General features: G+C 43.2%; 1 protein-coding gene across 7 annotated transcripts in view; it reads right to left on the reverse strand.

Moving 5' to 3' along the window:
• Positions 1–24,812, reverse strand: part of LOC102225181 (lysine-specific demethylase 6B-like) — a 108,147-nt gene that overhangs the window by 2,258 nt on the left and 81,077 nt on the right. For 4 of the 7 annotated variants that reach the window (XM_023346870.1, XM_023346869.1, XM_023346874.1 and 1 more), the window contains 19 exons: positions 12,153–12,229; positions 10,064–10,185; positions 9,816–9,939; positions 8,751–8,846; positions 8,352–8,631; positions 8,189–8,242; positions 7,859–8,026; positions 7,588–7,761; positions 6,945–7,493; positions 3,140–6,504; positions 2,920–3,046; positions 2,693–2,798; positions 1,844–2,144; positions 1,703–1,771; positions 1,315–1,463; positions 1,085–1,199; positions 810–997; positions 586–727; positions 352–478 (listed from right to left, as the gene is read on the reverse strand). In XM_023346870.1, coding sequence (XP_023202638.1) covers positions 352–478; positions 586–727; positions 810–997; positions 1,085–1,199; positions 1,315–1,463; positions 1,703–1,771; positions 1,844–2,144; positions 2,693–2,798; positions 2,920–3,046; positions 3,140–6,504; positions 6,945–7,493; positions 7,588–7,761; positions 7,859–8,026; positions 8,189–8,242; positions 8,352–8,631; positions 8,751–8,846; positions 9,816–9,934 — 6,129 coding nt within the window. In that variant the 5' untranslated portion in view covers positions 9,935–9,939; positions 10,064–10,185; positions 12,153–12,229. Of the gene's footprint in view, positions 1–351; positions 479–585; positions 728–809; positions 998–1,084; positions 1,200–1,314; positions 1,464–1,702; positions 1,772–1,843; positions 2,145–2,692; positions 2,799–2,919; positions 3,047–3,139; positions 6,505–6,944; positions 7,494–7,587; positions 7,762–7,858; positions 8,027–8,188; positions 8,243–8,351; positions 8,632–8,750; positions 8,847–9,815; positions 9,940–10,063; positions 10,186–11,810; positions 12,002–12,152; positions 12,230–22,613; positions 23,073–24,812 lie in introns of those variants that run through there. The other 3 variants (XM_023346875.1, XM_023346871.1, XM_023346873.1) reach the window with 3 other exon arrangements.

Below are 24,812 nucleotides of genomic sequence, written 5' to 3' on the forward strand. Positions count from 1 at the left end.
TATAGTAATAATTTCTACTTTCAGGTTTTAAATGGAGAAAAAAACTTTTGAATGAGTAGGGATAATTTTTCTTCTGTGGGATGTTGATATTTGTGGAAATTTATGCTTAAAAAAAGCAAGGAGTTTCTAACCTGAAGACAAGAAAATATATCTATTTTTCCTTTCCTCATTAGGACTTAATTGTAGATAAGAAAACCTCCGTTTGAGAAATTTTAAGTCTGTAGACTATTGGGTATTTTGGGTTAATTTTTTACATTTCCATGAAAGTGAATATAGATAGCTTCCTTGAATTAATGCAACTAAGTCTTGAAATGCAAGACGTTTCGTAGGCGTTGACCGATAAATACTCACATCACACTCGTTGCAGTAGTAGGCAGGCTCATCTTTGACCCGACTCTGATAGGAAATCTTCTTTCCCTCAGATATCAGTTGGTCCCGTAGGATCTGGATGTGTTTCATGGACTGCAGCAGGCAGTGTCTGGAAAGAAGTTGGAAAATGTTTCTTTAAAGTGGCTTTGGATGGCTTATGTTTCATTTGTAGATGTGGAATAACTTCTCAGTTTGTTAATTTTAATCTGTTCTTACTTGATCATTTTGTAGGTGTCTGGATCGGTGATCTTGACAGTGCGGGCCACATTCCAGGAAACATGAATCATAGGAACGATGGATTTGACTTTCTTCACTTCGTTCCACTCAAACCTCTCCAAGGCCAGTTGGTACTGGTAGCCTGTCGGCATAATTTTTGAACAATGAGACAAAGATCCTTGCAGATTCAATCTACATTAAGCCACCAGAGGGCGCCCCCTTACCGTTGAGAGGTCCGACGTTCCAAGCAATGTTGTTGCACCAACCCACGGCCTGCACCCAGTGAACAGTACCGGCATTGATCCACACCAAGTCTCCGGGCCGCTGGATGAAGCGATAAACGGGGATGTTGGCGCTGTAGAGGTCCTCCAACACCGGCCACCAGGACCCTGTTAAGTAGTCCACTCCATGCCTGAAGAGAGAAATGAAAAGAAATGTAATTGACTGAATTATTTAAATATTTGATTACAAAATCATCATGTTATCTTCCTCTGCTCACTTTTCACAGAAGTCATTGATGGCCTCCCAGTAGTCTTCATGCACAGAGAACCACTCGCAGTCCCCAGGGCCGATGTTGATGTTCACTGAGCAGAAGTTATTATTTTCCTGGTGACCTGTTGAACAAAACCACGTAATATCAGCAGCAGTATTGGTTTATTGACCTGGGAAAAAAAAGAAAAAGTTTTTCTGTGTTGTAACATTTTTTTGCCATGTCTGAGTGTCGTTTACCAGGCGTCCGGCTGCCAGGAACCTTCATGTAGAGCTGGACGGTGTTCATGCCGAGGATGGTGTGTCCAACGTGGCTCAGCATGTTCCCACTGGAGGCGACGCGCATAAATGCTGGAAGCTTCTGCAGCTCTTGAAGTTGGGCCTTCCACCTGAGCAGAGGTAACACATATGAAGCCTGCTTTCAGCAAACATTATTTACATACCAAATGTTTCAAACAGTTGCTGTCAGAACTGGACATGAATGTCATCGATTTTGGGCTTCGAATGAGTCAAACTTATATATTCATCTTTGATGTTTAAATAAACGCCCAGTAACGAGTTGCACCACGTGCTCTCTTTAGCCATCAGCATCCCTAAAAAAGTAAATAAAAATTGAGCTTCTGCTTACCTTTTGGGATCAGACAGGTCGATATTTGTGCCAAATTTGATGATCTTTCCAACAGGCTTCTGCTCTCCACTAAGAAAAACATGGCTGTTAGAACATGATTCCAATCTTTTAAATCTCTATCGCATTTAGTGCCATACATACTTGTTGCTCTCTTTGGAGCCATCTTTATTAGCATCAGCACCAACGAGTGGCTTCTTCTCGTCATCTTCATCCTCCTCGTCGCTGCCTTTCTCTTCCTGGAGGCTCTCTTGGAAGCTGGAGGCCTGGTACTGGGCATACTTGGCGATGGTGGTGTAGGAGCGGCTGCTTTCGCATGGCCACGTCTGACCCGTGCCGCTGGCGTTCCAGTTCTCATCTGCAGGTTGCTGCACCTGAGTCCTCACCTCAACCGCTTGGTCTGCGCTTGCTTCCACCAGAGACTTTGTGGAAAAGAGTCCCAAGTCTGCAAAACATTGAGAAAGAATGTTAGACATATAGAAGAATGAAAGATTATAAGAAAGTCGTTTCCCATGGATATTAGCGATGTCTTGACACAAGTCAATATTTCAGTGTAAATTGCTACGACATTGGGCTAAGTAAAACACTCTTCACTGAAGATGTTCCTACTGAAAGAAAAAAACTCAAAGCTAGATACTTTTGGTGTTAGTGGGGATGTTTAAAGTGAAGTCTGTCATAGCCATCTAAATATACTTTTTTTTATTTTGGATGTGAGAGAAACAGAGAGAGACAGAGCAAGACCGCAGAAGATAACAGGAAGTCTAAATGTGGTACATCAAAGATCCTGTTTTGGAAGTTGCCGACTTCTAATCTTGAGGAAGGTGACTGAGAGTCAGAATCTACATTCTCTTATGAATACAAACTGATGGGTTTTTTTTCAGTGTAATGTTGCCACTTTCTAGGCTAGAGCAATATTTTACATGCTTTTGATAGGGTGCATCGACAAATCGAGCCTAATTTCCTTAATTTTGGGTGACAGGTTGGGTAACGTACTGAGTCGAAGAGATCCAGCTAGTCCCCTAATGACCGTAACAGGATTCTTTGGGTCTGTGCAGAACTGCAGCAGGACCGGAGAGAAGGCATCCCTCTTGCTCTCCAACTGCAAACAAGAAAAAGTGATTCTTAGTCACCACAAGATGGCAGCACATTGCTGTGGCTTTCTAACTTAACACACTATGCTACAGATCAGAAACACAAAGTGTGTTAAGAAGTTGACATACATAGATGCTGGGTGTAGGGGGGTTGAGTTTCTCCCTAGGAATGGGTTCATCCGTGCTTATGATGGGTTTAACAGAGAAGGCTTGAAGCAGATACGACTCTTTGAATTTCCCTTTGATACGAGCCGACCTGAAATCACAAAGAGACAGGAACAAAATAAATGTGGATGTACTTTAGGATTTGATAGTTAAAAATGCTATTAAAGCTTCCATGTGAACTTACTTGCAGGAGCGGATAATCTCACTTGCAGTGTTCTTGATGCTGATTTCTGCGAGAGGAATCCTCTTCTCCTCCACCTCAGAGGCGATGAATGTCTCCCTGTCCCCGCTTTCCACCTTGATGAGCCGAATCTTCAGCTCCTTGGGCGGACCGTCCGAAAGCGCCTTTAATTTCATCAAGTCTGTGGAACCTAATAACGAGCCGGCGTCTGTGCCATTTTTGGGTTCAGAAGACACTTCCCCTGAACTCGAGGTCCATGCTGCACGCTCGCTAGAGGAGCCAAAGCCATCTTTCCGTTTCTTTTTATCCGATTCACAATGAGCTCGGTCCTTCTCAGATTCTCGCCTGTGGAGATTGAGATCACCCAGAACTCTGCGGTGTTTTTTCTCTTTGTGGCTCTTGCCGTCTCTGTGGCGTTTGTGGCTGGAGCTGGAGGATGATGACGAAGAAGAAGCATCGTCTCTCTTCTCTCTGTGCTTCTTCCTTTCCTTCTTGTCCTTGTATTTCCTGCTGCTGTGGCTGTGACCATGTTTCCTTTTCTTGTCTTTGTGCTCCTTCACTTTCTCAGGTTTGTCTCTGTCCTCTGACTTCACTTGGCGGTCGGATCTATCAAGTGAATGTCGACACAGCATGACTTCACAGCTCTTTCCCAGCTCCTTCAGAGAAGACTCTGAGATGGTGGTCAGCTCTTGTTCGGTCTTGATGACCTTAATGGGCTTTATGGTTTTCCTCTCCTCCATGGAGTTCACCCTTTCCTCCATCTCTCCCTCATCTGTCCACACGTCACTGTCCTCTGTTTTTATCTTCTTATCCTCCAGTAGTGAATGAGGAAAGGATTTCTGAGATGGGACAGCAGGACTGAAAGGTGGGCTTGTTGAATCACTCGTGGGAGAACTGCCTTGCTGCTGGCGGCAGATATCAGGGCCAAGCGACAGCGAGGAGGAATATTTGACACCAACCAGAGCGGATGGAGGTGGTCTCCCAAAAGGCCCTCCTCGATAAGCATACTTCTGGCTTTCCAACAGTGTTGCCAAAGACTTAAACGTACTATTTACCCCCGTCTGATGGAGGTGGGGTCTTTGAGGAGGCGGAGAACAAGACGGCGCCTCGGAGTCCTCCTCAGATTCTTCATCAGCTTCGCTTCTGATCTGCTCTGGGAGGCCATAGAGTTTAGCCAGGTCACTGTGGCGGTAGTTTGTATTCCCTACTCCAATTTCCATGTCCACAGTTGGCTTGGTGCTCAGAGGAACGCTTGGGGCAGCCTTATGGTAGACCTCCTCTTCCTCAAGGGATGAAGTTCGGCTACAAGGAGATGCCAGAGAGCCTTGCCGGCTGAGCACAGGTGGGCTTGGATTTGATCCCAAATCTTCCTGATTAGGCTGATGCTTTGTGGCTGGGATCAGGTCTGGGGCACACAGGTAGCTCTTCATGGGATCAGCACCTGGGATAAAGTTGTGTATGAGAGCTGCACACCCGTTCTTCTCACTGCTGTACAGTTCCTCCTCTTTTTTGATCGATTCATCCAGCATTGCCATAATGTTAGCCAGACCATCAGGGAGCATTGTGGACATTTCAGAGGGCTCCTCCTCAAACTGAGCACTGTCCGATTCGGTACCATTGTTTTCCCAACTGCTTTCAGTCAACTTCTTGTTGATTCCCCTGGCAATGGCTGAGCTTGATGGCAGAGGTGGCAAGGGGAGGTTGTCTCTAGAAAATGCCTGATAAAGTTTGGGGGGCTCTCTAATTGCCAAGGTAGGGAGGTCTCTCTCCCTGCCGGAGTCTTTGGATTGGTTGGGTGCTGCTTGCATTGCTGGGGGTTTGCTGGGGTGTATGGGCTGGTTCATCCCTGAGGTATTGAGTGTTGAGGGATTAAATGTTGCGCCACCACCGCCATTACTCCCCATCTCCCTGAGCCGCTGCTTCTCCCTAGCGTACTCAGTCTGAGGTGTGAGGGGAGGAGGCCGTAGCCTCTCTGTGGGGTTGCTGGGGGCCTGGGCAGTCGGAGCGGGAGGTACACCGCCACGACTGAGCCAGGGGTACGGAGGTGACGCCTGGGAAATGGAGGGTGGTGCAGCTGAGGGAGGTGTAGGAACGGAGAGGGGAGGAGGTGGGGGCACTGTGGGGGTGTTTCCAGAGAGAAGTCTTTCCAGGTTTTCAATGGCAGTCTGCTCTTTTCCTTTAGCACTGCAGAGGCTTTCCTCTTTCTTCTGCTCCATCCTTTTTTCCTCCTCAAGTTTTCTCTTCTCCTCCTTAGCCCTTTCAATTTCTCTCTTCTTTCTTTCCAGTCTCTCAGCTTCCCTCCTCTTTCGCTCCTCCTCTTGTCTCTCCCACTCTTTCCTCTTCCTTTCCTGCTCTCTCTTTTCCCACTCCAGCTTTTTCCTCTCTTCCTCCAGCTTTGCCAATTCCCTTCTTTTTCTCTCCATAAGAATTTTTTCCATTTCTCTTCTTTTCCTTTCCTCCTCCTGCTGCTGTTTCTTCTGTCTTTCCTCCTCCAGTTTTCGTCTCATTTCCAACTCTCTCTTTTGTTTCTCCTCTTCCTTTTTCCTCTCCTGCTCTTCTCTGTCTCTCCTCCGCCGCTCCTCAGCTTGCATATGCCCCTCCAGCTCAGCGTCGAGCTTATCTAAGACATCTCCCATCGACTGAGGGACAGAAGTTGAAGCTTGTGGAGTGGAGAACATCTGTGTCGATGTGGAGTGCGGCTGATGATTCGGTCTGGATCCTCGAGACAAAGTGTTGACAGAAGGAAGAGAAGCTGGGCAGTATGTAGAAGGGGAATTGGGAAAAGGATTTGAATCTCTTCTTGTGATTACACTGTCCTCCACTCTTTGGTTCCCCAAGGAGAACAAAGATGATGAGGAAAATTGACGGGGAGATTGTTGGGGGTTAGCCTGAGCATAGTATGACATCTTCCCATTGGTAGGCGGGGATCTTGTAGATTCCTGGTGTTGAGGTTTGGGCTGGTCTTGTTGTTGAGCCCGGCCTCTCTGACAACCTGGCTGCAGCAGAGCATCCATCTGAGATTTGGGGCTGGTGGAGTTCTGGGTCTTTGGATCTGTCATTCCTCTCCAACTGTTTTGATTTGTGCGGTTGTTCACAGAGCAACCACCAGGGGGTGACATAGATCTTGAAGAGACATTAGCCACTGTGACTCTGTCTGAGCTGCTGGTGTAGCGGCTGTTAGTGCAGGAGGACAGAGACATGGGGGGATTAGATGTGATGACAGGCGTTCGGGTGGAGTTGGTTGGGGGCACAGTGGGACTGATGTGGCGCTGATGCTGATGGGAACCTGAAAGTCGACTGTCTACAACCTGATTGTGGCTCTGCTGGGGTTGAGGTAGCAGACCTGGAGGCACGTAGACCCTAGACTCCTGAAAAACAAACAAAAAGTTACATCAGTTGGTGTTACTTCTAGTTTTAAAGGCACAATTCACATTATTAAACATGTTTCCCAAGCTAAAAAAATTGTATGTGAAGGCAGATTGGAGATGCAACATTCTTGAAATCACTGGTGTGGTGTCTGATTTTATCAGCTACGTCCCTCATTGTGTTGTATGTATGCTGCCAGTTTTGGTGGCTGACTTTTTTTTAAAGAGTCATCTATTTTATCCAAAACAATGACCGAGTAAAATAGTTTGTTCTGGCTCTGTATACTGGAGAACTGTGCTTTAGAACGCAGCTGAAATCTAGCTATTACCAGTTATGACGTTCAAACAAATTGCTCGGTTTATGAAGCAGGGTTTGACATTTCTAGTCCATTATTGCACATCTATTACTGCCTCTCATACAAGCTTGACTGACTTCTACTCACCAGGGAATGACTGCTGGGTCTGCTCTGGTATCTCCAAGCCTCACTGGGACCACTTTGTTGCTGCTGAGGTACTGAGGTGCTGCTGGCAGGAGGAGGGGGTGGAGGAGCACCAGGGTGTCGTAGCCCCGGGTGAGGCTGGTAGTGGCAGTAAGGCACACTGCTGCTGCTGCTGTTGTTTTTGTTGCTGGTTGCAGAAGCGTTTGCTGGTGACGACTGAGCTCTTACCCGATGATCTTTGTCTCCCCTGGTTGGAGTAGGCGGTGTGTGGCCCCCACCGAGCAGGCTTCTCTGTTTGTTTAGACCACGGGGCTCCACAGCCTGGCAGGAGGGGCCCAGATCCAGTTTGGAGCTTGGATTTGGGTAGGAGGAATGAGGGGAGTGATGATTCACTGCCTGAGGTTGTAGCACATCTTTCTGCAGGTGGGGAGCACATCCCTGATGGTAGCCTCCCGGAGATGAGTTCGGAGGATGGGGTGAGAGGTTAGAAGGGCTGGAGGAGTTGGGAGAGGTCTTTGAGGTGTAGCTGCACATCCCTTGTTTATTACTTTCCTGATAAACCAGAGCACAAGAAAGAAAACAATTAACCATACACCAAAACAATGAAGCTGAAAATGAAATATAAAGATTCTGCATCTGTTTGTACCTGATACTCGTGTGGATGTTTTCTGTCAGATGTGTGGGGCTTCCAGGGGACGCCATTGTCCTTATGGATGGGGTTCCAGAAAGCAGGTTTTAGGGCATGGTGGTGAGTTGGAGTCTGCTGTTGAGACGATGATGGAGACTGGCCAGAAAAATGCTGCAACCCTGAGTGGGACACCTGCACATAGATTGAAACATTAAAGAAACAAACTGAACAATCAGACACTGGAGGACAGGCAAGGTGATAGGATAAGTAGGAATACGCTGTTGTGTACCTGATCCAAACTCTTTCTCCTCTTGCTGGGACTGGGGGTGTCCTCGACTACTGGATGAGGAGGTATGTGATGGGACACTGGAGGAGTGTGTTGGATGACCGAATGCTCCCCCAGAGGAGGACCTGGTCTCTTCAGCTGACCCCCCGGCATCTTCCCTGGGTAGCCTCTCTGTTGTGTGCAGAAATTAATGTTAATAGAAATATCAGAGAAGCTCATCAATAGTTTAACTAGATTGTCTATTGTCATCGAATCAGTGAATGCCTGACTTGGGCTTGTCTTTTGTATATATAATGAAGAAACAAGGTCACAGCCAATTAGAGAGGCTCCTACCTGGTGCACCTGAGCCCGCATCTCTTCTCCCAGCAGTGGTGGACCCTGGGGATCCTGAAAACCCCCCCAAACCAAAGCAGATGATGAAACCAACCGAAAAAACATGAACGGTTCATTTGTTTCTTGAAGCATAGCAAGTGTCATCTTCGGTTCCCCCCCTCACCTTCAGCAGTGGGTTTGGTCGGTTAGGAGGAAGATGTGGGTTGAGCAGATGTGCGCCGCTACCGGGGTAACCATTAAAGAGACGCATAGTGTGGTCGTTGGGCAGGGACAGAACCGGATGGGGATGAGGGGCATGGTGGGAGTCGTACTGCTGTTCCCATACTCTGTGAGGAGGAGGAGGGGGAGGATGAAGATGTTGAGGGGGAGGCCTCTGCTGCTCCCGATGCATTCCTGGGAACATTGCTGGTGGGAGATCAAGCTTTTCTTCTCCCCGCATTGGCCTGGACATTCAAATAAAAGTTGAACATTGGTGAAACATCTATAGATAAGACATTTTTAAAACATTAAGAAGCTAATTCAAGGAGACCGGTACTAGAATTTTGTTTCTTGGAGCTCTTACCCATTACTTAAATATTTACTGTGATGGTTTAATCCACCTAGCGCTGCAGGAGGTAGATGGTGAAGTAGCTGCGGTTGGTTCATTGCAGGTGAACACCTAATTGAAAACAGAAAAAGCAATGAACGGCTCAAAATCTGCTTTCAAATACACTTGAAGTTTTATGTCACTAAAATTGACTGACTTGGATTCTGAGGACGATTGTACTGCTAAAATATAGTGATAATCACAGTAGCGATCTGCGGATTTGCACTTCTAAAATCTATATTTCACTAAATCTGAGAAATATACAACCTCTTTGGTGTTTAAGTACAGAAAAATTAATAGATTTTGTCTCTGACTATTTAGTAAAAGGCGAGTAGAGGTCCATTGGTTGATAACTAGAATCAGGCAGTTTTCATTTGAATTGGCCCCAATTGTTGACCATTAAAATATTTTCTGTTTTTCTATCAGTAAAGCCCAACACACAATGACTGTGTTGTTTTGTTCTGATCAGACTTTTCACGTTCCAATCAGATTCTTACTTGACGCAAAGGCTCCAACTTGAGGATTCCCTCTACTGAACACGCAAGAGTGAGTATTCACGCAGGAGTATGTGGTGGAAATCACAAGCCAGTCCGGCAGTAAGCAGATGCCAAAATGGATCTGGTTTGTCTTGGGCCTGTGGTGTGCTGTTACTGTATTTGATGTTCTCAGTGTCATTGAAATGTTTAAATGAAGTCAAAGGAAGTACAATATCTGTAATTTCTACTACTGTTCATTTAGGTTGTTTAGAACAGAAGTAGACTTCAGCAATTGTAGGCCGATTTTGTTCTTTGCTAATAGGTTTAGTGGTTTTTAAACTTTTTCCCAAAAGGATTCGTCTACAGCAAGATTGCAATTCGTAACCTGGGGATTCGGTTTGTTGTTTAGGAAAAGAAATGAAAATTATTCCTTGGTTTTCAGACTTGTAGCTAAACCAAAGTGACATTGGTAGGACTTTGTTCCAAGCTGTAGCTCTAAGGTAGATTTGGCACTTTACAGTAAACAAAGAGGAAAGATTGTGTACTGGTTGTCATGGTTACAAACCTGGCAGTTGTCTGCCAGGCGCGGCCGCTCACGGGATGCCATGGCCCCCGGTTGAGTCCGTCCAGAGGGAAGGAGTCCCGTGTGCCTCGCCCGCTTAACTGCTCCACTGAGTGATGCATCCAGCCTGGAAATCAGCAACACCCACCTCATTAATACAAACACACATTTCTATCCCACAGTTGTAATTATTTCAACCCAGAATCTTGTGTTTTGTTGCATCTAAAAAGCTGTGATAGTTACTCACTCACCAGACTAGCTGTATCTGTGAAGCCCTCCACTGCAGCACAGAGAGGGCCTCACTCCAACACTGAGAAAATCTGCAACGTCTGACTCCCCTGTCTTCAGCACCAGGAGCCTCGAAGCCAACTGGCTGCAGAGAGAGAAACAGAAGAGCCTGTGTGAGAGTGAGTAACACAGAGGCTCATTGAAAAGTCAACAAATGCCACTGGGCTCTCTCCATTATATGGAGTAGTTACAGAGAGACAGTGTTGTGTCAGCTGAGAGGGGACAGGGTAGGAGAGTGACCTACTAGGGCAGATTTTATGCTGAATGCTATTCAATGGCTACATCTTACTCCCTAATGCTAAATTTAGTTAATTTCTTTGACTGTCACTGGTTTATTTGTATACTTGAGCCAGTAGGAGGCAGCAGTGAGTTAAATGGCACAGAATGGGATTATTTCTGAGGCCCAGATGGCTCAGTGGGGAGCTCACCTATGAGGACAGATCTGGTGTTACTGTAATCCTAAGCATGGAGCTCCTGATAGAGGGGAAAGACTAAGAGTGAGAGGCTTTGGTCACGTGCCAAGAGTGTGCAGCATTGGAAACAAGCCAAGCTGCACTGTGGCATCAGGCTTGTGCTGCTTTAGAGAAGCCTGGGCTCTCCTTAACTGGATCTGTGTGTGTGTGTGTGTGTGTGTGTGTGTGTGTGTGTGTGTGCGTGCGCCCAGTGCATACACTAAAGTTTAATCTCATTACAGCAGGCGTGATAGAGATGAGGAGAGGGGGGCCAGCAGCGACAGACGGTCTGAACAGGATGGAAGGATAGATTAAGGAGAAGAGATGGAGCGGAGAGTGGGAACAGTGCCATGAAAACACCCATACACCTTCCCACACACACGGAGACCACACAAAAGAAAACAGTGGAGGTGGAAACACAAAGGAGAAAGACACAACTCTGTAGACTTAAAATGCACTTGTCAAGAAGTAAAAAGGTGAGAAGATCCGAAAGTAAGACAAGAAAACCTGAAAGGCATGACTATTAATCTGAATCAGACAATAATCCAACTTATTTTTTATCGCTGTAAATATTTACTGATCAACTAGTACAGGTGGATGAACAAATCAGCTGACAACCAGAGTCTGAAACATCTTTTCGGTAAATGATCACATCACACGTAAACATTACCAGGCTCCTTAAGATGAATCTAGTAGCATGAAAGTTACTACTAAATGGAAAATAATCATTCATTTTCACGAAGGTGCTTTAAAGATCTTAGTTCTGACTCCATTTTTAACAAACACCACTTTCTATAAAATGTAGAGAAATGTTTGTAGTTCAATAAGGCTGCGAGAAAGAGAGAGAGCAAAACAATGTTGATATACATTACATAAAAGCTGCAGTTTTCTACTTCTAAATCCTTCAACCTCTGTCATAGAGCATGCCGAATTTGGAAACAGACTAAAGATATGAGTCTGTTTTCAAAGAAATTAACAACTGAGACAGTTGCATTAGCAATGTAAACCACTAATTGCTATAATAAACACTAAAGACTATTTATTTAAAGATGTCAACTCCACAATTATTTTTGTCCAATATTAGCATAATAAAAGATAAAACCTGTTTTACAGTGACTGTCTCTGCTCGCCCTATATTAAAGAGCTTAAAGAGAAATTATAGTCAGCTGGAAGCAGAATCAGCAGGTCAAGGCTTTACAAAACCCTAAATTTAAAATCAGCTATTAATTTTGATTAAGATGTTAAAAACACTACTCACTCAATGAACTTGCTTTAGTTGGAGTGTACCAGACACACCGTAAGGTTATGAGTCACTCCTCTTGCTCAGCAGAGTGCAGCACTCTTCCACTAGCTTTCCCAAATTAGCTCTGGACATGCGTAAAGGTTCCTCCCACCAGTTCCTCTTCTCTCACCAACTCTGGACGTCTCTCTCTATTTAAAGCCCACTCGCTCCACACACAGACACATAAACAGCCCACGGTCTCTATCTCACCCATCCCACCACAAAGGATCAGGCTCCACCAGATGCTACTGTGGAGCGAAGATAGGCCGGCAGAAACTGTCAAGACCCCACTGATGCAAGCACTGCAGCTGGGCTCACCTTTCAGAGTTAGCACCGAGTTATTGATTCACAGTTCTGTCAAATCTCCTCTTCAGCTGCCAATCATCTCTTCAGACCTGGAAAACAGAAAGCACTTCGTTGTCAAGCTGTCATAAAAACAACATGAGGCAGTACTCAGAGGTAAAAAGTACTATAATATAATAAAAAATAATTTTTGGAGGTCATTGAATAAAAGCCAATACAATTATTTTTATTATATATCAGAAATATTTGTTTAATAATACATTTTTCAATAGTGAGTAAATAGCCAGGTTTGACAAACTATAAGGTTTTTTTAAAGATGTCGGATGCTAATCTTGTTTGTCCTACCAAGCATGGTAAGAACAGTGAGCCTAATATATTTTTATGGGGAGCAATATGCATTAACTTAGTAAACATTTATTAAATAAAACAAGACTTGTTAAGTTGTGTCAGAGCAAAAACCAAAAGCCTAAGTTAGTATTCAGCATTAGCTTAGTGACAATGCTAATGCTAAAATCAAACATGGTAGCAAGCAGGTTCTTGACTCTTTTGCAGTGTCTGCCAATGAAAGTACATCTTAGCTGTGGTTGTCAGAGAAAAGTTTAGCATGCTGCTTTAGATAAATAGATTTTAAAATCCTCTCCAATTTTAGTTAACCCAGCAAACGCAATAATGTTAAAGGCAAACATGCTAGCAAGCTGAATTTAACTCGAGTTGTTTCTGATGAACACCACATCTTAGCCGTGGTTGTCCAGCAAATATTACCAATATCATGGAGCCCATCTGATGACATGGGACCAGAAAAAACCCAACTCAACTTGCGGCCATGCCTTGATATCCAGTTCCTCATGCCCACAACTTACTAACTCGTGGAAACGACTTGTCTAATTTGTGGCGATGACTTGTTATAATTAAGTTGTTCCCATGAAATAAGTCATTGTCATAAATTAAACAAGTCGTTACCACAAGTTAGTGAGTCGTGGCCACGTTTTTGTTCCTCCCATGTCACCAGACTCTGTACAATGTAGAAAAGGTCTTACAAAGTTTCTTTCCATTTTCGTAACGTTTTATGTCTTGATTACAAACCAGTTTTTTTTTTTTATACAAGGCAAACTAAATGAATTTGTGAAATATACAACTTGTTCATCATTATTCTAAGGCCAAAAATGATCTAGCAAGGTTGTGACGGGAGATGTAGAGCTGTATTTGGTCTAGAAAATACAGCAGGATAATTTAAAATACAGGTTTTAAATTATCCTGCTTATGAACTAACTGTTGATCAATATAAACACGAAAGTTAGAACATGGGACGGCTCCCATAACAAGATACAAGATTTGAAAACCTATAAAATTTTTCGCCGTACCGATACAAAGCTTTAAAATCATTCAACAACAAATTTGTCTTTTTGGATATATTTCCAGTTGTAAAAACACAGGCATAAAATGGGAAAACAACAACAGTAAAGCCATAATAAGAGGCATGTGGGTTTAACATCTGACTGCAGCTGCTAACAGAGCAGATAGCCAGACTAGCAAACTAGCAACTTGATTTGAATTATTTCAACATCTTTTAAATTTAAAGAGAAATACCAATTAAAATCTACCCAAATAAAATATTTTAATGTCAACTTTAGCAAACAGATTACCAGTTTGGTTAACCAGTGTGAAGTTTCCTCCATTTCTAACTTCAGAAACAGTAAACTGGACTTTGTGGAAAACCTGATGGTAGCCAGGAGGCGAGGGCCGGGAGGGTGACCCATTGGGATTCTCTCCTCACACTGACACAATGGTGAGACTGACTGAGCAATTTAACAGGCGAACAATCACAAACAGGACTGATGTCACAAAGAGGAAGTCGACCATTACATGTGAGGAAACATTTAATAAAACTCAGAAAACGAGGGAAGCAGACAGTAGACTGAACCACTGAGGGCAAACGGGGACACAGGGACCAGGCTATAATTACTTCTTTTACAAAGGGTGTGTGTTTATGTGTGTTGCGACCAAACAGTCTACTCCAGTTGCTACCCTGGCTATCTGTTTGCTCACAGCTACACCAGCAGCTGAGTGTGAGAAACTCGGTCTTGTGAAACAAGATCGTGAACGTAGACATCAAACCGTGGTGTTAGATTCCAGCTCAGGTTTTATCACCTCAGTGACACCACCTACAGGACAATCTGTGAGAATGTGCACGATCATTACTCTGTTCATTTTTGGGGGGGAACCCCTTCCCCTTCCACCCCGCTGATGACTCAGCACGCTGGAAAAGGGCTTCCCCGAAAGCGGCGGCCGCAAAACTCCGCCTCCCTTCAGGACGCCACTTACAGTCAGGTGACCGTGGGCGTCTTTCTGCATCACCGCTGATGCGAGAGCGGTGGGAATTTTCTCGGACTAAGTGATGTCATGTCTGCTCCGCTCACTACACGAGGCAAATCGAGAGTGTTTAGATATACAAACAGGATGTGATGAGCCACGAGGAGAGGGGTTTCATGCTGCGACAGAAATCAAACCGCCAAATTGCAAGTTAACAAGTTTTATGATTCAATCCATCCTGAAAGCTAAAAGTAAACAAGTTGGAAAGTGATTAAGTGTGTGAACGGGAGTGATTACTTTCACTTCTACCACGCAACCACAACTAGTTGCGGTATTTCACTGTGCACTCTTTAAAATCTAAACAAAATAGAAAAAGAAGAATCAAAAGAATTCCACTCTCTTTCTCAATAAAAACACATCCAGATGATAAACCTAATATGAGAAAATCCCCCCACTGTACATCTTGTTGAACAGAAATCCCCCTCAAATGACGGCACTCATCAAAGAGCTCTTCCTGTCAACACCCTCATTGCTGTGCTTGCAAATTATTCCCCTCCCTTCTGCCCCAAAAAACAAAAAAAAACATCAGCTGTGTGGGTGTAGCCAAGGAGGTAGAGAGAAATTCAGAAATGTGACATTCCCGGTTTATACGGAAAGGTTAGCACCTTTCCTCTTTGCACCATCGTCGCCTGGAGCAAAGAGGAACAAACGGTTGAAAAACGAACAGGGAGTCTGAGTCAGTTTTCAGCCTGCCGTGCCAACCGCTGCCTAGTTCTGATCTTCCGCCAGACCAGAGAGGAGCAAGCAGGCGGTGACGACATTCGCAGCAAAAAATATCCATCTGTGGGACAGAGAGCACTGGCTGCGATTCTGTTTTTATCCTCCTCAGTGATACAACAATAACGTCAGTGTGACATTACAGAGCTTCGTGATGGCGAGGCAAACACTAGCAGACAGAAAACATCAGGAGTGTTCAGCAGTGAGCATGACGCCGCTGAATGTGAAGATATTGTACAACAGTTACTGGAGAGCCAGTTTGATAAGAAACAAGCCGATTGGGTTCGGAGAACAGGCAGGAGAGGAGTTCTGGGGAGCGGAAAGACCAAGCTTGGGTCTTTTTTTGTGTCTCTCTCCTCATCTTGTTCCGCCTTCCCTCACGCTCTCTTCTCCATTTGGCCATTACATAATCAGTCCCAGATAAAGATCGTGTTCTGGAGGAAACACCAAATATTTCTCTCTCCCTCACATCCGTCCTCCCCTGCATGTTTTTTTTCTTTTTTTCTTTGTTCGTGCGTGAACAAACGTCAGCACATGCCGATCCTAGCCGGTGATGGGGGCTAACTTCATCTCGTCTGCCTCCTTAAACACGCACGCTTAGGAAAAGCCAGAAAACGCAGAGCCAATGATGATCCTCAGGTCAAATGAGGACACAGCAAGTTGAACACTCCTCTCTTTTCATAATTAAATCCATCCATTTGGAAAAACAAAATGAGCTAAAATGCATTTTATGTTTCGTACAGTTTCAACCATCTGGGGGAATATGTTTGAAACCAGACATCCCAGGAACATTCACTTAACAGGGTAAATTTGAATTTGAGTTGCAACCAGTCATAAGGACGTATAGCATGACTGTCATCCTCTGTGCTACAGTGACAAATGGGCAGTGGCTGCTGGAAACCATTCAGATTGTGGGAAATTAAGCTATTTGTCGCAAGAAATGTAGGCAACCAGTACGCTCATCTATAAAATCACAACCGTCCATGGACAGTGTAAGCAGAGCCCGTGCGGCTCACAGGATACGCACAGTGCACCAAAGTATGAGGGAGCCTTGATATTACACATCTTCTACAATGTTGTCCTAACAAAACCCAATCTAGCAACCAACATGGACATCTGAGGATATGTACATGAAGATTGTTGACTCAAAATGTCCGTTTTGTAACAAAGAAAGAACTTGGAATCATCCAGACACTAATCATTTTTATTGACCTACATAAGAGAACGCGCATGGACACATTGACTAATAAATATGCTGCTTATAAACAACTACAAGAACTAGAGAAATTGTTGGCTTCACATCAATTTACCAGCTTATGATCTGTGATTAAACCAAAGTTTAACATTTTAGTCACAAGTTGCTGGTAGGTCATTTGCAAGATCAAAACATTCACATTCAGGATCTGTTGGTATCTGTTGCAGATAGCGCCAACTAAGATGTCTCATCCTGGGTGTTAGGGGTAGACTTATTGACGCCAAGTGCTTTTTGTACCTTCTAACAGCTGCTTTCACTTGTTTGGGAGAAACAAAAAGACATTCACACGCAACCTGTTCATTAACATCTATTTAAAAGAAAAACAGCCACATTTAAAAGTAGGAAAAAGGGGCGCATGCAGGGAAACAAAAATAATAGATGAGGACCTTTAATGAAAGGATCTGGTTTGAGACTGATGGCACATAACTGGGTTAGTGGGCTGCTCCTCACATAGACACTCATGAATAAAGATCAGCCGCTTGCATGTGTGACGTTACAGAAAAGGGGAACTGAGCTCAGGGGGAGAGGAAACTGTCGTCCACATCACAGGAAGTAGGCCTCCCTGAAGGGGTACCAAAGACCGTGGTTTCCTGTTTAAAAAGATGATCTCGCTTTGTTTTTAGCCGTCTGCTTTCACTCGCTTTCTGACAAATATTTACCTTTATAGATGTGTAAAAAAAAACAGCTAAAACTTGCCCACATGGTTCCTGAAACACTCCTCTGAGACACACATCATGAGTGACTCATTCAAAGCCTGAGAAAAACAAGGCAAATCGCCGACAATGACTCCTGGTTGCTTCATCAGCCTCTCTCTATATTCTGGTAAACGTGAGCGACGATGAGCAATGACTCTTCTTTCCAGTTGCTTGTTCTTCATTTTCACATAAACTCAATGGAAACATCAGTTCGGTTCTCTTTTCAGACTCAAAAACAAGAACTTCACTCTCTGGGAAGACAAACCGAAAAAGTGGATGACTCAAGACTTAGCTTGACTAGAAAGTGCAACAACAATAATTCCTGATAAACCTGTAACGATAATGAGGACGTGGGCGTCTTATTGACAACTGACGGTGGCTCGATCATTTCCAGTCTTGATTTCCACACTTCAGCAGCCCCAAAAGCCCCCAAACTTTCCATTCTCAGACAATAGATGCGCCCACTTTTTATTGGAAGAAGAAAATCTCAAAAGTCCTCATTACTCAATTTGGTCAGACCCCAGGTGCATCTGAGTCCAAATCCATTCAGAATGTCTCAGTGATGTACCTAAGATTACGAACCTTGTCCTTCCCAACGGTTACCAGGGGAACAGGCTGCATCTCTACTTTCTTCAGAGGAAGGACTTCATCATCAGGGTTTATATGAGGTCTTTGTGATCAACATGTTTACAGCAACGCAGGGCAGTCTGACCTCACACACACACACACCAACTAATCCCCCCTGTTTTTTCCCTCTTCCTTCCCTGGACTCACAATATGCCTCATCAGCATGCAGTGTGTGGGCCAAAACACACAAAATAATAGGGATAGGTTTGTGTGAGGGAGAGCTTTATCACACATAATGACAGCGTGAGTACAGATGGCCCGGCGCAGTGTTTTATTTATTTTTTTTCCTCGTATGCGCCAAGATCTTTAATCAGAAGAGCTGTGACGCAGGCAGAACCGTTGCGTTACGAAAGCACAGCTTGTACGTTTAGTCTAGAAAACATCCAAGGCCTGTTTGGAGATTCCTAAGATACCACCGTCGCCGCCGATTCCTGCAGGCAGTTTGTACATAAATCTCCAGCTGAGCTGCTAGAGATATTATTTATCCAGCAAGCTGTGTTACCGAGGGTATAACTCAGAGGGGTGAGGTAAAATAAGGTGAAAGGAAGCAAATTCTTTCCAAGGTGTGTGAGTCTGTGTAGTTTTTGGTATGAGTCACGCAAACCCCTGTTTCCACTGTGGCATCCCCACTATCATCAGTGGAGCAGAGCCAGAGATAACAAAGGGAGGAAAACTTTCCCTGAGTTCTCACTCAGTGCAACAAGCTGAATATAAACAGTCCCTTCCCCTTTCACACTCCGGATGACATGCTTTTCTCTACCACAGGTGGGCGAAATGCCATAAACGAAGCTCATAGCTGTGGATGAGAAATACACTTGTAAAGGTTTTTAGCATCATTTTTTATGGCAATGACAGTCAGTTTTCTGGCTATAAATCATACTGCACACAATCTAGAACCTCTTTCATACCAGTGTTGCTCTAAAACTCTTTCTCAACAGACTTTTAGGTCAATTCATACCGTTAATTTCCATGGCTTTGGCATTGTATCCTTTCTAATTTTGTTATACCTATAGATTGCAAACATACAACATACTCAAATCTCACGTATTCTATTTTTATTGTATAATATATTCTTTGAGCTTTCCTTTTTTCCATTTTGATCCTCATCTGACCATCTTACTAAATACAAGAAATTATGACCCTTTATCAACAAAAATAATTTTGGGTGGCCTCTTTTTGCAGAGCTCTAATGGATTCATAGAACTACATTTCTTTACTGCAGGCCATAAGTAGCCTATAAAAAACACATTAAACTACTGTTTGGCAAAGTGAGAACAAACCAGCAAATCAGCGAAATGACCAGCAGTTAGATTACGTAGTATAACGCGTAGGTACACTGAACATTGACGCAAAATTAGTTCAATAGCTAGAGTAGCAAAAATAATTTGATTTCATGGTTTGCAAACATTATCAATTGGGGTTTACAGTTATGTGGCAACATGCAGGATGACTACGTTTTACCACATAATTTTAATGGTAGATGGTAAACTGTGGGCTGCACAGTGGCACAGTTGGTAGCACTGTTGCACCTGTCCCAGAGTATGCCACCTTCTGACCAACAGCTATTTTCTCCAGCTGTAGAGTCCAGGGTAACGCAGCTCCACCTTTACCCTTACCATTCCTACACATTGTCAGTCAGGTGGCTGACAGACCATGGCTTCTACATCTTTCCCTCACAAGACAGACATTTACCTGCAAATATTTTCAGGTACGAAAACCCTAGACTGTCATGGTGGGGAAGCTAAATGGCCAACATTGTTTTAAAATTATAGTTGGCATGCTGCAACATGTCTGTAAAGCAGCCCAGTGCAGCATTGCTACAAGAGTGGATAGCCTGACTAATTAGCTACTAAATACCAGCTTGTTATTCTGGTTTTGGATAAACCAGAACAAGAAGGTCTAAAGTGTTCTGAACCAGGCTCTTGCTTCAAATCTTTAAAGTCTTGAATCCACAAACAGCCTTCTAGCAGGGAATGAAGGAATTCCACATTTAACAAGATTTTCCACCTTAAAACTACCAAAAACAAACAAACAAATGCCAATATTGCAGTTTTGTCAATTGCATCCGCTCCACCCAGCGTCATACGCTCATAGAGAGAAACTGAAAAGGCTTTGATCGACTCCCTTTAAAGTTTAAACTTTCTGCTGACACTGAAGCGGTGGGAGAGGAGAACTTGTGTTTTAGCTTCTGACTGGATGGAGTGCTGGAAGGGGGTTGGGGTACTGTCATGCGTCTCTCCTCCCTTCTCTACAGTTTTGTCACTCTCTGGATCAGAAACGACCCCTTTTTACTGGAAAAGGGCTGCAACAGCATGGTGTGACACTGACAGATGTTTCATCACGACATTCACCCGGCCACTTCCCCTCCAAGTTGTTTCACTTTGAAGCACAGACACGCAGACTGGTATTGTTGTGAACAACGTCCCACTTCCAGCAACTGCCTGAGTAAAACAACACGACACAGCATCTTTACTCCACCAAGAAATCTACGCCACTAATCCAAGTTATGAAGTATGGATTTCCACTGCAGGATTTTACAAAAAAACATTTCAACACAACACAAGTAAAAACAAATGCTGCTTCTTTGTTTATATGCTGATTGATGACATCAGAGAAGCCACAGTAATCTGGCTGCTTCACTAACACTGGAAAACGAGTGACTTTTGACAAGCCAGTTGATATATTCGGAAGAAAACTGGTTTCTGTGGTGTAATTGTTTTACACAATTCCAATCTAAATAGGATACCAAATTAAATACCTGATCATAACACAATGTTCTTTGAAAAATAAACATTACAAATACTGTGATTGGTTTGGTTTTCTAGAAATGTTTGGCTAGTAGCATTAAAACAGAATCGGTATTGGCTTTTGATCTAAGCCAATGTATGGCTTAAGAACCACAAGGTTCTATATTCTGTCCTAAACCTTTTTAGTATACGTAAAGGCTATTTTAGTGCATTCAAGTATAAAAGTAACATTATTAGATCACGCCACATTATATGAATGGCTTAGCATTGTTTAAGACATCATACCTGCCACACCGTTTCCTTCCTGTTCATGCTGGTGGGTGTGGAATTATGAGGCAAGACATAAAACTAACAAAACCTGTTTGTATGCGAGATTTCATAATCCCAATTTAAACAGGATGCATGTCTCAATTGTTTTGTACAACTTGATGCTTCAATGAAAATGTACAAATCAAATTAGAAATTAAGCACAAAATGGTAGCATTAACTGAAAAACCATTTAAATGAAAATTAAAGGAGGAAACAATTCCGCCACACATCTCCTGCTTACTCAACTTATCTGACTCACTTTTTTGTACACAGCACCCCCCCCTTTTTGTCGTTCTGTCACTTTAATTTTCCTCCGTCCTCGTCACTGCTCGTAGTAAAATGGGCGGCGATTGTTCATTCATACACGCTCCTGTTGAGATCACGGGACAAGTGGGGGCGGAGTGGAGCCGAGGCACAAAGTGTGTGCATGCGTGTGTGAGTGGATGACTCTTTACAGCCTCAGACTTCAAAAGGAGACAAAACCCCGCTGCTGTTTTCCACGCCAATCGATCCGAGTGATAGGAAGTGAGCCATCAAAGACCCCATGCTGGCACACTTCGCTGATTTCTGACCTCTGGTCTTTTATAACAGGCAATAAAATGGCTTATAAGCCCGGTTGAGTACTCAGTTTACTCCTAAACCGGACAGAAAACTACTTTACGTAGTCTGTCCACGCGTAATTTTTGGACAATTACGCACTAGAGAAGAAAGACAAAAAAAACAATCCACATTAGATATTAGGGGGAAAAAGTAACAACGAGGAGTTTTAAAGCAAAGTATAAGTAGACAGAAACTTGGAAGACTTGAATTAATACGAGAAACTGTAATATTTAAATCCCCTTTGGGATCAATAAAATATCCACGAATAGACGTTTGTTTACTGTTCTTCTAAGGAGATCTGTGCGTAATGTTTTGGATACTTATGTGAGAAGCATGAGCCTTACTACTTAATCCATTAGATTTATTAAATAAATAAATAAATAAACGCTTTAGAGTCATTTTTGGAGGCATGAAATCTGATAACTAAGCAGCAAATCACGTTAACCAAAACATAAGAAGTGGTCAGACAAACCCTGGAACCTAATGGACAGCACCAAAACATCAACCCTCCCCCCTCTCTTAAAGAAAAAGAGTAAGGTGATGCAAATCGTTTTCTTTCAGTCAGGCTCTTTGTGTGTGTAAGGATTGACTGAGGGGGTTGATGGGGGTCGCAGCAATCCATTCACTTTATACGGCTGGCGACCTCGGTGATCCTGCCCACCCCCCACTCCAGCTCACTCACACTCACACACACACACACACACACACACAATGCCGTGAGATCTCCTTACACATGCAGTTTTCCTCATCCCCGTGTCCTCTAGTGACACACATAGTGCCAGTTTGTTTCACAATAACATGGGAATTTAGATATTTTCATTCATACATAGACGTGACAACCGACTGACGAAGAAACACTCCTGAAAACTCTTCAGCTGTTGCAGAAAGAAAACAAGACATCGCTTCTGGGAGAGAAATTATTCAGATGCAACTGCAAAGATCAGTCAAGTCCGGTAAATGTGACTTCACTGTGGATGTGAATGTGGGATCAAACAGAACCACCTGTGGTTCAGGATGACTCAGAAACAGCCAAATTCCCCCACCTTATTAATTGCAATACGTTACACTCACTAATTAAAAATCATGTGTTTATTTATTTACTTATTATGACCAAAAAAAAAAGAAACAACACTGTTTCAGTGTTTTGAGTACTCACCGTGTCTGTCCGTGTTTAAAATAAACACTCCGAGAATAAAACTGACTGAGTTAAATATCCGCAGTCCTCTGTGTGGTATCCCAAGTTGGAGCAGCTCCGAGTCAGCAGCCGGCTGGAAGAGAGCTCTGCGCTATAATCCTCTTATATCAGCGGCTTCCTCCTCCAAACAACCCAGAAACAGGAACCACAGGGCGGCCAAACTGTTCCAGAAAGCCGCTTCCACGCTTTATTTTCCTTTTTTATTTTAAATTATAGTCCGTTCGGTCTCTGTTTAGCGGCTGTCGTCGAGCTTCTCTCCTCTCTCAGCCCTGCTCTGTCCCCCCACCACACGCACGCAGCGCTGCTTTAAAGAGAAACGCTCACACGTCATCGCGCGTGGCCACCGGAATTCCCTGAGAGCGCGAGCTGTCACGGAGCCCCGCAGCCGGTGGTACCGGAGCTGCTCTTCCGCCTCGTCCTCCACAAGCTTTAATCACCTCCACGCTTCCACACCCGAGTCGTGACCGAGCGACGGACTCCAGGAGAGCCCAGTTCTGCGTTTCCGCGCCTCGATTCGGTCTATTTTTGGACCAGGAAGACCGTGACAGCACGAGTCTATGTAGTCTACTATTAATAGACCACTGGGAAAAAAAATCTATTGATAGCATAAGGAATACTACTGCTATTGACACTATTATTTGTTCAGCTCACTTAGTCCATGTTTGAGGTAACGTCGATAAATAAGGCATAACATTATGACCAACTGCCTAATAGGGTGTTGATTCCTCCTTTAGCTGCTCAGACAGCCCACATACATCAAGGCATGTACTCCACTAGATGTCTAAATATTTGATGTGCTCTCTATACCAATATATCAGCAGCAGATTTTTAGATGCAGCTTTTGCTATTTTCTTACTTTTCAGTCATTAACCACAAAGTTAAGCACTGAATCAAAGTTAAGGCAAACTCAGTTATATTATGCTGGTACTTAAACAACCAACCAACCAACCAACCAATCGTCCATCCATCCATCATCTCACCAGGAATGCCTCTAGCTGATCTGCTGAGCTAACACTAAAATGGTATTCAGTAGAAGCTAATGCTAAAGCAACTATGTTGATGGCCACCATCTGTCAATAACATAAAGTGTGCAACAACACAGGTTATGTTACTGAGAGCTTTGCCCTCAAAAGAACCAAGTTATTGCAAATATACATTAATTTAGGACAAGTGTTTCCAAAGTTAGCAAAACAAAACAACTTGGCTCAGCAATTAGCATATAGGCTGGTTAGCGGAAGTGTGTCCACCACTGTTAATAATCAATAAGATTATCTTTGAACTCAATTTTTTTTGTTACGTATTTATTAATATTGACTTTCATGTGCTTTTCAGCAAACTATTTCTTCACTTAAAAGGGACATAAATTATGTCAACACACTGCATTTACAATGTGTCAAGCTTTCAAAATCTAATTGCAACAAGACCAATCACTAAATATTTTACAACACTGAAGAATTATTTACACGTTCAGGATTCTGAACATTAGTTTTTTTTTCTTTTTTTAAAAAAAGGTTTATTAAACATATCTTATTTGATAAACTGACTCTGAACACATTTCAGCCAACATCACAAAACTGTTGCAACAAACTGGATGTCAGGACAAGTCAGGATGCTGCAGTTAAGCCACTTCTGTGAGTCATCAGAAATTACTACTATTGTTATTGTTATTCATCACCAACTTAACCAAAAAAAATTTTTCATTGCATTTTGTGGCAGTTTGTGATTTTGGTACTACACATAGCAAAGCTGATTTAATAATAATAATATAGCTCATCAATTTCAGCACTCATGTTTCAGCAGCTGAAACCTTAGTTTAGTATTGTTCCGCTTGTTCTTCAGAAATTAAACTATTAACTGAAACTAAACATAATTTACTGCAGTCTTTAACCAGGCAGCAATGAATATAGAATATCTATTGTTTTAAATTCTTAATAAAATGTTATTTGTCAAATATATCCTTCAGTACAATGAGCTAAGATTATTTTAATCAACTTTCTGTTATAATTCCTTCTAAACATTAGTTTACATCCTCTTTTTGAATTGGCTGTCAATAATTGAAACTTCACATTGGTAGGATGGTTTCATATAGATCCTACACAGCAAATACATTTAGTTTATAAACAGCCAAATCACATATAGATGACAACATAGTGATATGGA

Source organism: Xiphophorus maculatus, chromosome 14 (genome assembly GCF_002775205.1).
Source record: "Xiphophorus maculatus strain JP 163 A chromosome 14, X_maculatus-5.0-male, whole genome shotgun sequence".
NCBI classification, from domain to species: domain Eukaryota; kingdom Metazoa; phylum Chordata; class Actinopteri; order Cyprinodontiformes; family Poeciliidae; genus Xiphophorus; species Xiphophorus maculatus.